Source organism: Pyrgilauda ruficollis, unplaced genomic scaffold (genome assembly GCF_017590135.1).
Source record: "Pyrgilauda ruficollis isolate IOZ18807 unplaced genomic scaffold, ASM1759013v1 scaffold66, whole genome shotgun sequence".
Classification (NCBI taxonomy): domain Eukaryota; kingdom Metazoa; phylum Chordata; class Aves; order Passeriformes; family Passeridae; genus Pyrgilauda; species Pyrgilauda ruficollis.
In genome coordinates this window covers 5155640-5168628 of record NW_024528377.1, presented here as the reverse complement: position 1 = coordinate 5168628, position 12989 = coordinate 5155640, and the positions used below count along the sequence as shown (strand labels likewise).

The 12989-nt window shown below is 40.1% G+C and overlaps 1 protein-coding gene across 1 annotated transcript in view; it reads right to left on the bottom strand.

The window, feature by feature from the left end:
• PDE3A (phosphodiesterase 3A) overlaps window positions 1-12989 on the bottom strand; it is a 210961-nt gene that overhangs the window by 7221 nt on the left and 190751 nt on the right. The window contains 6 exon segments of the mRNA XM_041484369.1: window positions 1043-1198; window positions 2901-3104; window positions 5891-6090; window positions 7438-7551; window positions 8822-8933; window positions 12095-12232. Coding sequence (XP_041340303.1) covers window positions 1043-1198; window positions 2901-3104; window positions 5891-6090; window positions 7438-7551; window positions 8822-8933; window positions 12095-12232 — 924 coding nt within the window.

Sequence of the window (12989 nt, the reverse complement as noted above, 5' to 3'; positions counted from 1 at the left end):
GGAAAGTCATGTTCTACATCTGATTGTCTGCATGCACTAGGCACCCACACAAGCTATGATCATCGCCAGAATTGTGAAGCACAGTTTGTTGGGACAGTTGTAATGAAGAATAAAAGCGTTGCCTGAAACAATGTGGGGCATGAAGGTTGTTTTGGGACACAATTTCTTTGTTTAAGAAAAAAAGTGAAAACAAAAATGGAACCAGCTAAAATTCATACTATAGGTAAGGCTCATTGGACTTTGTTTTTCTTGTGAGATTTGAGAGAAATGAAGAAGCTTCAGGTCAATTCCTGAATTATGTCCCTTTCCCTGTCTCTTTATACTCTCCAGAAGGCAGCAGCAAATCCTGGTTGGATTGTCTTCTTCCCAAACTGTAAGTGCAGTAAATTTAAGGGAAGTTGAAAAAGCTTTAAAAGGGCTTAGTCTGTGACTCCAAGTTTCTGCACAGCCTCCCTGAGAAGTCTGTGGGTTGTCTTGTTCAGTGATTTAGCCTGTTTGCTTCGTGTGGAAAAGAAAGGATGTGGAGTTTCACCTGACCAGAACATTCAAATTGTTCCCACTCAGGAAACAGAGGAACAGTGTGGGAACAGCCCTGACCTTGCACTCAGCAGGGCTAAATAGGTTAAAATGAGGAAATTAGGTTCAATGAAGGGCTCCCTTACACCTAGAAGGAGAGGAGCAGTGCCTGGCTGTATTCCCAGGGCTTTCTAAATCCATCTGTGGATGAAAACACGGCTTGCACTAAAGAAGAGGGAAATGACAGCCATGATGACTGACAACAGGAAAACAAAAGAGGAAAGGAACACTCGTTCACCATCCACAGTCCCAGCCTTGAACAGTTCAGCCTGTAGAAACACCATCACCAGAGGTCTCTGAGAACACATCAGAAACTTCAGTGACAAATGGACTTTCACTGGCCCAGCAAAAAATTGGATTAATGTGACTCTAGCCAACCTCTCCGCCCCTACTCTGTGATTTTTCACTGGCCAGCAGCACTGCCATGCTCCAGAACACCAGGAAAGCAGCTTTGGAATGCCTTTACCTGCTCATAAAACTCGTTGACGATGCCCTCTGTCCACTGCAGGTGCAAGTCCTTGCATTTGGCAGGCCCGTTGATGTCAGCCAGCTTGATGCACATCTGACAAACCAGCAGGCGGTCGTTCTCGTTGGTCCAGTCAATGCCAACGTCATCGTTCACCTGCAGACAGGGAAAAGGAAACCAGGAGGGTAATGCCAGGCAGCAGAGCAAGATCTGACCTGGGCTACTGCACAATATATTTAGCTGTTCAACAAAATCACTAGCAAAAGTAGTTGAGATAATCCCAGGCTGGAATTAGCAAGATGGAAAGGGAAAAATAAGTGAAAACCAAGGAACACTAAGGTGAATAAAGAGGAATAAAGATAAGTCAATATTATTATTATATATTATATATATAACACTATATATAATATAATATATATACTATATATTACTATATAATATATAATAATATATACTATATTATATACCAATTATATAATATAAAATATTAATATAACATAAATTATTATATTATAAAATATTATTTATGCACTACATAATAATATAGTATATATCATTTATATATACTATATGGCAATATAATATGTATCATATAAGTAATATAATATTATATATTAGAACTGCACATTATGCACCTGTTTGGAAGGATTTACTAGGAAAACAAACAAATGCAATCTTTCCATGACATTTTTCAAGAAGTTTATACCAATTGGTGTATAAATACAAATTACTATAAAGTATCATGATGGTTTGATTGCAGAGTGAAGATGTGTGTAATGAGCTTATTTCCCTGTTTGATCTAAGCATGGCTGAAACAATTTCCTCCCTTTTTCCTTTTCTCTATTTTCCCCATACCTCTCACAAGAAAAAGCGACACATAGTGTCAGCTGCTCTAAAATAAAAGCAGAAAGGTTAAGGTTGGAGGGGACATGACTGGCAGGGGTGCAGAAGGAGCTCAGACTTTTATGGATCTACAGATCAGATCTCTTTCTACCCTGGACCACATCTAGGGCCTTTCTCCACAGCTTCTTAAAGCCTGACAAAGGGAGATGTTAAAGGGAAATGGAAAAAAAAAATCCAGTCATATACGTGGAGGTTTCAAAGTGTCAGCATACAGATCCATGCTAAGTAATGCCACAGGAAAGATTTTATCCATGCTACCAAAACAGCCAGGAGGTCCCAAATACAAAACACACCATTTTTGGGAGTTTCTCACTAGGAACAAGAAAACACTACCAGCTCCAAGGGCAGGTATCTAGTTAACATGCCAACATCTTTGCTGGGTGATGGAGTTTATTAAAGTGTCTTTATAGGAGGTGACTTCCAATAAGTTAGATTGAAACTGTAAACAGTTTTTAAGAATGGTTTCTCAGGGTTGTAGTGTTATGGCTCACTGAATGGAGCATGCAGGAAAGATGTTTAGTGACATTCTTCTGGAAAGAGAAAGGAAAGGAAGACCATGCTTTCACTGCATTTGAAATTAGAATGTCAAAATTGTTCTGATTTTTGTTTTGGTAATGCAACAGAATGACTAAATCAGTAAAAATTCACTTAAAGTAGCCATTATGCAAACTTGGTAATAACACCTTTGATTTTTTCCCCTGTGAGTGCTTTGCTAATAGGTCGAAGTGCCAGTGAACAGGAAAGCAATGTTGAAAAGTAGAATGTAAAAATAGCTAGTGATATTTTTAGCCTTAAACCACTTTCTGAAAAAAAAAAAAATATATATATATAAGAAGAGAAGCTGTGCCACTAACTTTAAATAAGTAAAACCCAACAGAAAGGCCAGATTATTATTCTACATTTTGCAGCAGCCAAAAGGACATTCAGAGGAAATAGAAACCCAAACCGATCTCACCTTGGCGTTGAACTTGGCAACGAAATCAAAGTGCTTCTTCAGGTCAGTAGCCAGAATGGCCTCGATGACGAGGAAGCGGAAATGCTTGAACTCCACGTGGTCCAGGTTGACCAGGAAGTTGTACTCTGGCCTGGACATGAAGAGGTTCCAGGCAGCAGCAGCGTGGTGGTTCTCCAGCACGGAGCGGTCGTTGTACAGCACCGCCTGTGGGAGCAACGGGCAAGGGGCAGCTGAGGAACATCTGGGCAAAACTATCTTAGCAAAACCATCTTGGCAAAACCATCTGGCAAAACCATCTTGGCAAAACCATCTGGCAAAACCATCTTGGCAAAACCATCTGGAAAAACATCTTGGCAAAACCATCTTGGCAAAACCATCTTGGCAAAACCATCTTGGCAAAATAGTCTCAAGCAGAACCATCTCAGCAGAACCATCTTCACAAAATCATCTACGCAAAACCATCTCAGCAGAACCATCCTAGCAAAATCATCTCAGCAAAACTATATTAAAAAAAAAAACTTAGCAAAACTTTCTTAGCAAAATCATCTTGGCAAAATCATCCTAGCAAAATCATCTACACAAAACCATCTTAGCAAAATCATCTTAGTAAAATCATCTTAGCAAAACCATCTTGGTAAAACCATCTTGGCAAAACCATCTCGGCAAAACCGTCTTGGCCAACCATCCATTGCTAGCAGAACAATCCCAGCAAAATCATGTCAGCAAAAACATCTTTGCAAAACCTTCTTAGCAAAATCATCTCAGCAAAACCATGTCAGGAAAATCATCTTGACAAAATCATCTCAGCAAAACCCTCTCAGCAAAATGATGTTCACAGTAACATCTTAGCAAAACCATCTCGGCAAAATCATCTTCATAAAACCATCTACACAAAACCATCTTAGCAAAACCATCTCGGCAAAACCTTCTTAGCAAAACCATCCTAGCAAAATCATCTACACAAAACCATCTTATAAAATCATCTACAAAACCACCTTAGCAAAATCATTTTTGCAAAACCATCTCGGTAAAACCATCTTAGCAAAACCATCCTAGCAAAATCATCCACACAAAACCATCTTAGCAAAATCATCTTTGCAAAACCATCTAGGTAAAACCATCTCAGCAAAACCCTCTCAGCAAAATGATGTTCACAGTATTATCTTAGCAAAACCATCTCAGCAAAATCATCTTCCTAAAACCATCTACACAAAACCATCTTAGCAAAACCATCTCGGTAAAACCATCTCGGTAAAACCATCTTAGCAAAACCATCCTAGCAAAATCATCCACACAAAACCATCTTAGCAAAATCAGCTACACAAAGCCACCTTAGCAAAACCATCTGTGCAAAACCATCTTGGTAAAAGCATCTTGGCCAAATCATCTCAGCAAAACCATCTCAGCAAAACCATCCTAGCAAAATCATCTCAGCAAAATCATCTACACAAAACCATCTTAGCAAAACCATCTCGGCAAAACCTTAGCAAAACCATCTGTGCAAAACCATCTTGGTAAAAGCATCTTGGCCAAATCATCTCAGCAAAACCATCTCAGCAAAACCATCCTAGCAAAATCATCTCAGCAAAATCATCTACACAAAACCATCTTAGCAAAATCATCTCGGCAAAACCATTTTGACAAAACCATCTTAGTAAAATCACAGCAATGGACCATCTGTTTCAGGCCACAGGCTGAGGGCTAACACAACACAGGTGTGTGCTTCCCCGATTGCCAGAATGAACCTCACTTAATGAATTACTGCACTTTGGTAACTGCACCAGGCAGTGGTGTCCATGCAGGACTGATTCCAAACAGAGGAACAGCTGAAATTCCACTTTGCAACCTGAAAACATATACTCAGCCTGACAGATATCTCAGTGCTAAAATCCAAAATTGGTCAAATCTTTATCAAAATAAGAAGCTGAACTCTCATAGTGATGGTAATTGCATTCAGAAAATAACACGAAAATTATTTTTTCCTCTTAATTTATTTTCAAACTAGAGTAAATAGAAAAAGGCTAATCATCTAACTTCCTTTTCTGATTTTTACAAGCACAGAGCTAGAGCACTTGTTTCTTTCAATTAGATTTAAAGATAGCACATGTCTTCTCCCAGTCTATTTATCTGGCCAAAGCATCAAAGCTCTTGATCACAGAAATGCATTGCAAAGATGAGAAGCTTTTCTATCAAGTCATAGACACAAAGTGACACCAGAGTGAGTTCAGGTGACTTGCCCTTGTTGACAGAGGAAGTTTGGTTGCAAGCTGGGGAGTAAATCCACAATTTCTGCATCCCTACCTGACCTGTCACCATCTTTTTTTTAAAATTTCCTCATCAATAGAAGTATTTTTCAGCACAGTGTGCTGAAGCCAGGCAGGTCAGCTATGTAAAGCAAGGAAAGATGATCTCATGATTAAGCCAATAAAGAGTGACTCAGAATTGCTGAGTTCAACTCTCAGTACTGGCAGTAACTTCTGTGCAACCTTAGGCAAACCTCAATTCTACATTTATAACACTGAGACTATTTTCACTCCCTGCTTCCAAACACTTTCATAAAAAGACTGACGCTGCTCACATTCTATAGAAGCAACAGAAAATGTGTTCTGATCATGCACAATTAACTTGCAAAGCACAGTCAGCTACACAACTGGGATGTTTTGTTTTATTTAATCTTTCTGTGCATTACTTGGTAGAACAATTCTTCCTTTCTTCCACAGTTGCAGGTTCTCTATCAGTCAGCAGAGCTTTACCTTCTCCACTGACACAGTTTATCAGTACCTTTCTCAACAGCTCTGCTAACTGAGGGTGTGTAAGAAGACTCTTACCAGCAATCCCCAAGTGAAGTGATTATTTCTGTCACTTTGACAAGCTGTTTCAAAATATTTGGCAGACTTGTGCTTAATGGAAGCCACAGGCACCACTAGCAAGGAAAAGCTGTCATCGAGACCTTCCAAACTGTGCAGCAACACTGCCTGAGGTTTATTTACCTGAGGAGCACTCGTTGCTACCAAGAAGGCATTGGTCCTTCCTGGGTGATCGTAGTCATGCATGGCTGCAGCCACATAAAGAGCCATCAGCTCCAGGGCAGGGATGTTGCCAGCCAGGCATCCGTAGCTGTCATCTGTAGGTGTGTATGTCTTTGAGAACACATATCCCATGTGGCCGTGAGTGATTCCACTGTCAGAATCTGAGCAGAAATAAAGAAATGGAAACAGTCAAAAATCCAGGGCCACTCTTTCAGTGACCTGCTGTAAGAGAAGCAAATTTCCAGTAAGGATAAACGCAGCCTGACCTCAGTGCTTTCTGTGCCTATGATCCAGTACAGTAAGGCAAACAACTGGAAAGGAACAAATTCTGATCCCACCTGGGGATCTTCCAGCCCTCCAGCAAAACCTTTTCTCAAACTATGTAAGTTACAAGCAGTAAGACATGGATTCACAGCCATGCTGGAACTTTGTGGGGAAACTTGATCTTCCCACTCCTTTCTCTAATTTCTTTTATCATGTAGACAAGTCCACGAGACACTGACAGTCCTTAAAGCAATGGACTAGAATTTAATAATTAAATTACAGTGGATGTTTTCCAATACAAATGTCTAGACTTTGGATCTTTGCTGATAATCCTCTTATCATCCTCTTTTTGAAGCATCTTGAGCATACCTGTCAGAGACAGATACTGAGATGCTTTGCTAATTTAATCTGAACAACCTCAAGTGGATCTTGCACGCAGCTGAAAAACCTCTTTCAAATAACAAACACCAAAAAGCCCCAGAGCTCAACCCCTTTCATTCCACCTTACCTACAAAGCCACTGAAATCCCTTGCTAATAATTTTTTCTTAGGAATAATACCATTTAACACCACATTAAAAAAAAAAAAAAAAAAGAGAAAAAAGAAAATAAGCAGGAATGGAACAAACTCCTGCTTTTCCAGCAACTCTCTGAGAACTCCAACAAAACACAGACAGGTCTTCTAGTTACCACAACTGAACATGGAGAAATTATTACAAAAATGCAAGATGTAAAGCAATTGCCAGATGGTAACAAGTCTTTTTATTTGGAGATAGTGAGGAAAAGCAAAGAACACTTCATGAGAGCTAAGCAGTGGCAAGTGCACAGCACTGCCTGCATGCCCCAGAAATTGTAGAATAGCAAAACAATGAAGGTTTTAGGATTTAAGTCTATGCTGCCGCTGGTACAACACTGAAAAGCACTAATAGTGCAGTTTTCCTAGGAAAAAACCTTTTGCAAAAATAAAAACCTTTTGCAAAAATCAAACGGTAACAAAGATCTGTCATTAAAGGTGACCACAAATTCACACATCATTAAATGTCAAGTATTAGGTTTTGGAGGAACAATTCCATTCCCTTCAAAGTTACACAAACACACCCGAACTCCTTCAACACCCATTGCGCTACTGAACTTTAACACATTCTCACAGACTGCCAAAACAATTCCCGCATGCAATCCCCAGCTGCTGCCTTTCCCACAGCAAATTTCACGAGAGAAACTTGAGGATGCTGACGTTTAAACGCACCCGAATCGCTGGCTGAGCCGTGGTCACTGATGACAGTGGGCAGTCCCGGGATGGGCTGGGTGGTGAGGTACCACACGGCGTGCAGAACATCCGTGGCGTGGATTCGGTTGTGATCTGTGATGGGGAGAAAAGCAGCCAGCTGTGAAACATCAGGGGGTTTCTGACACAGGGCTAGCAGCACCATCTAGTGGGTACCGGGTGGCAGGCAATCCAGCAGAGACAAAACCAACCTTAGCACGAGCATCAGAGCTGCTTTTACCTTTTTCACAGAAATGAAAAACAAAAAAAAAAAAAAAAAAAAAAAAAAAAAAAAAAAAAGGAAGATAAATGGATTTTGTATTAGAAAGAGATTCTTCTTTAGTAAAACAAAAAAAAATCACTTAAGAAAAAAAAAAAAGGGAAATAGAGTGCTAGGTTCATAAAAATCCCAGAGACTCTATGAATAGTTAAATATTTTAGACAGAAAGGAATGGTTTCAGCAGGACAGGCTGTGGGACTTCCATCTCTAACCTCCTCAGGCTGTGACATGCTGCTTTAGATCCCTGATCCAGCTCAAACACAAGGAAAGGATCAAAACTGGGTCTCTCTTTCCCAGAAGAGACTCCAAACCATCTGGCTGAAGGCATTTTGAGGTAGCTTTCCTTAAATGCTTCCCACTGTAGGTGCTACAATTGGTATTTAATATTCAACAGAGACACTACATGACTTATAATGATTTTTCCCACATTTTTCTGGGAGTGTAGAGAAAACAGGGTGTTGTGTTCCTCAGTGCTGGGTTTATCTGCAACCTAAAGGGGGTGATCAGTCTCTCCTCTTTTTTTTTTCAGTCTTCTGCAGCTGAAGCACTTTGATAAATTTGATTTGAATTAGCAAATACTTTGGGGATGGCTGAAAACAGTTTTTTCAGGGAATAAATGTTTCCCACGGAAAAACATCAGCTAAGCTGTAGCAACAGAACAGGGCTCACTCATGTTTTTTGGGCATATTTTTTCTGCTTATAAAGCTCATCTCCTTTGGTAGCACAGCACTGCTACTGTGTAAAAGTGCACGTTGCCTTTAGGGGGTTAAATGTTTCAAGAACCTCCAAATTCACTGGGGTACACTTGCATTATTCAGGAAACAGTCTTTACTAATAACAGCTTTATATGATTTCTGGCTTTCTGGCAGATTTTGCCATGAATTATGAAACAATGCAAAAGATGAAATACAAAGAGAAAAAGATGCCAGGCTGTGGTTCAGCACCAGCCCCTGCCTAGCCATCCACTTGGTCATGATGTACACTGGAAGAAAAAAAAGTAGCTTTATAATGCAAGAAGAAAGGCTTCAACACAAAATCCCCAAAACTTGAGGGAAGCATCATGATGTGCCAGGAATTTTTACTTACAAGGTATCTCTCGGTATCCACACTCCAAGGCATGAAAGTAGTTCATAAATTCCCTCACTGGTATTTTAAAGGTTTCAAACAACCCCATGTCGTCAAAAAGTCTGTATGATACCTGAAAGAAAAAAAGAAAAAAAAAACAAACAAAACCCCCCCATGCTGTTAAGTAGATGAGAAAAAACTCTACAAATTAGATATAAAACTCCTTAGGTTGAATTACCCTGTGAAAATCTGCTTTCCTGGGAGTATTTTCCCAAATCCTTGGCTCAAATCAATTCCCAGAAGAGGAAGAACAAGCAAAGGACTGACAGAAGGGGGAACCACGTGGCTCCTCTGCATTGTGTCCTTGCTTTCTCTCCACTTCTGGTGGTGAAATGACAAAAATGACTCCTCCAGGGTATCAGGGGCAGCAAAGAGCTCAGGAGGCAGAGCTGCTCTAAGTGCAAACACCCAGGAGGGATGTACTGGGAAGGGGAATGCCGTGGGTCAGTGGGGAGGTGCCCAGGAGAGACAAATGCTCAGAAATGCAGGCAGCAGCTGACACAAAATGGGCACTTCTGAAGACAAGTTTGAACTTGACATACAAAATAATGGGACACAGGAAAATCACTGCCTGATCTTTACACTTCTGTCGCAAATTGGACCCTAAATCCTCGCACAATCTTTATTTATTTACTGCTGTTAGCTGAATTCTGTCCTTTTGGTGCCATCTGCCTGGTAATGACCCACCTAGAGCCAAGCAACTTGAAGCACATTTGGACTGTGAGTGCTCTAGGGCAAGAAATGGTCACAAATTACTTTGTGTTTTACATCTGAGTATAATTCAAACATCTATTCACACCTGCTTGTGTCTGTACTTTTTATATATAAATGGGCCCCTATAAGCTGCACCTAAAGTTGAATGATTATCAGCTCCAAATGCCCTGCCACTGTGGATTTTTAGGGTACGAATAACAAAAAAGGAAACGAATTTGAAGCAACAGCTCAGTTCTCAGAGCTTGGCTCTTCGTCTCTGCAATGAGAATGAATTTATGCTCCTCTCTGAACCCTTTCATGCACATTTGTCACTGCCACATTGACTGAGCTTGCCACTCCACTTTGCACAGATGCTTTCATGGCTTCTGACTGGTTTAGGGTCTTTTTCGATGTCTAAATCAATTTAACATTCCACAAAGAAGGAACAGATATCTCAAGCAGCTTCAAAGATGCTAAGCCAGCATTTGCTTTCTAAACTGAACGCTTCCCTGGAGGCATGTGTCAACTTTGCTTTGTTCCATCTCAGAAATTTAACCTAGCACGGCAAACATAGTTAATTCAGCTTTTTAATTGACTTTTTTTTTTTAATGGGTTAGTCCATTTGATAGCAAAATACTGAGAATAAATCATAACAGCTTTTGTTTACCTTTGTTAATAATATCCCAGGATTTAAAAATAAAACCAGGAAAAAAATAGTGGTTTTGGCTGGAAAAAAATTTTATTTATTCTAGTTTCCTGATTTCTGAAAGTACATGTGAGGAGGTGGGGGTAATAAGGATCTCTATTTTGTGAACAAGGTAGAACATGCTATATTCTGCTGTTAGGGAGAAGGAGTTATTATAAACAGCTGTTACAGAAAATGTTGAGTTTTCGTAATAAATATTAAAGCTTCTCTATTTTATTTCTCAAGTCTCATTTTGTGGAACTGGGTGAAGTGGGTAACATGTTGAGAACCTGCAGAAAAGAACAGATTTTGGGAAGTAGAGTGAGGAGATTTAGTGCAGTTTGAGGGAAGCACAGAGGACTTGTGTCCAGAGGTACAGAACCCCACGCAGCTTGGTGAAGTGCTTAAAGCCTACAGAGGGACCCATGTAAAACCAGAACAAATTCTGGCTCATCCAAACTGTTCTTTGTGCCATTAAAAGAAAGATCTGGTTTTCCTTACGCTTCATTCATCATTCTATTACCATTCCATGCTATTAGAAAAATGAGCAGTATGATCTAGAAGAGCATTTCACACATCACACACTCACTGTCCAGTGCAAAAGTGCCTCAGTGAGCATCTCTGAGTTTATCCCATAAATATATCCAATATCCACAGTTTGCCTATTTCTCTAAGTGAACCCAGGGACTTGGCAGGCTGCTCAAACTCAAATGTTGCTTGCCAAGCTGCAGAACACAAAAAGGCAGACCACAGAATAAATCTGAATTCATGCCACGGTTCTCCTTGTTGACCAGCAGACAATTGAATCTAGCTGAATAACAGGTAACCACCAAGGGACTGTGATTTGATTCAGCATTCTCTGGAGCTTGTTACACTGAAATCTGCCTGACACACTGACCTCTGTGTTTCTGGGGGGGTGATAATTGTACCACATTGTACCAATTAACTTTATCTCTTCTTTCCAGACTCATCACTACATAATGCCTTGTAAAGTGATCCTCATTCAGTCTGATTCTCTGGGGCTTTTTTTCCCTTTCAACCCTAAATAATAATAAAAATAATGACTTGCTTTTCCTGTTTAATAATCTTCAATATTTCTATAAGAAAAAAAAAAGGACTAATTTGTCAGTGTGCCAGGAAAAGGGGCAGAGCAGAGTAGAAAGTTCAGCCAAGAAAGTGATTTTGGGAGGTGACACTAATCGTGCTGGCTAGACACAGGCTGTGTCAGTAACTGAATTAAAACCACAGGAAGGAATAAAAACCTGGGAGCTGAAAGAAAGATTAGAAAGCTCTCCTAGCTCATAGCAAATCTTCCCTGTGTAATATTATATGAATTTTCTCTCAAAGTTCTGATTCTTTAAAAATGAGGGAACATAGCAAGAATTCTTTCTACCCCCACTTCCTCACACCTTGCTTTCTTGTCCAGCCTGAAATCTGAAACTTTTTATTTCTGGGATCTTATACTGAAATCTTCAGTATAAAAGAGGACCAAAACTGTGTGTATCTTGCATCCACTGAATATATTTACTGTTTAGTCTTCCCATGCTAAACCCCACGAGAAATCCTTTCCCAAAGAACTCAGTAAGGGCTGAAAGCATCTCAAGAGAATATTCAGAAAAGCAAAGAGCAGAAAGCAAAATAGCTGCATGATTTTTATCTTTCACATTTTTAAATTTAAAAATAAAGACATTCAAAAGTAAGGAATATAATGAGGCAGAGTTCATACTGTCAGCTTTGAATTAGGTGTCAGGGATCACAGTTCATTGCACCATCAACTTGTAAGGACAATGCCTTTGAACATGCCTCTGTCTAAATCTGTCAACATTTAGACCCTGCAGACAAGGTGCACCTCTCACCTGACTGAGAATCCGACCACATTTCTTCCCAATTTTTTCCACCAAATCAAAGATTGGGAAGTTCCAACTATTTAGCTGCTCCATCAGGGGATCCAAGTTGTCCATAACCAGGGGCTCAGGAGCCAGTACAGGCTTGTCCTGTGCCACAAATCAGAATAAGAAGGGTTGTTAGATCAGTGAAGCATCTCAAGCAAAAATTGGTGCTCTTAAAAGCTGAAGTCACATTAGCATCATGTGTAAGCCAGTGGTACTTCACTCAGCTCAGTGCAGATGCCCTCATTTCTTGCAGCCCTGCAGCTACTCACTCTCCTTTGTAATGTGTTTCACTTGAATGGATAGGAAATTCTGTTTATGCAACAGCAGTGTCTGCACTTCGCACTGAGACTCACTCTTCATTCACTCATGGGAATCATTCATTCATTTCCAAGGGAGGCTGCCTTCATTGTGAAACTCACTGTGGTACAGAGAGAAAAGCTCCCAGCTTCTGCTTCTGCATCAGGACCCATTCACTAGGCTCTAACATGGCTAACAGAGCTCAGTCCAAGTGAAGATTTGTAGTCCTTAAAATGAAACCTATCTGTTTTTCAAGGTCTGCAAATAAAAGTTGGGTTGTGCCCCTCCTTTTACATTTCCCCCAGTATACTCCCTGGAATTTCATTTTACTTAAAACTGGAGATGAGTACATGCCAGAACATTTCAAGCAAAATGCCTTCTCTCAGCATGTCCAACTCCAGCAGATTACAATAAATTTTTCAAGAGCTCCTGCCAACTACAGATTATTAATTCAGTTGCACAACAGACTGTGGAAAACCTAACTAAACAAAGCTTTCCCTCTGCATCTCAACCAAGCTCATATCTGAATGCTGTGAGACAATCACCACTCATTCATCACACT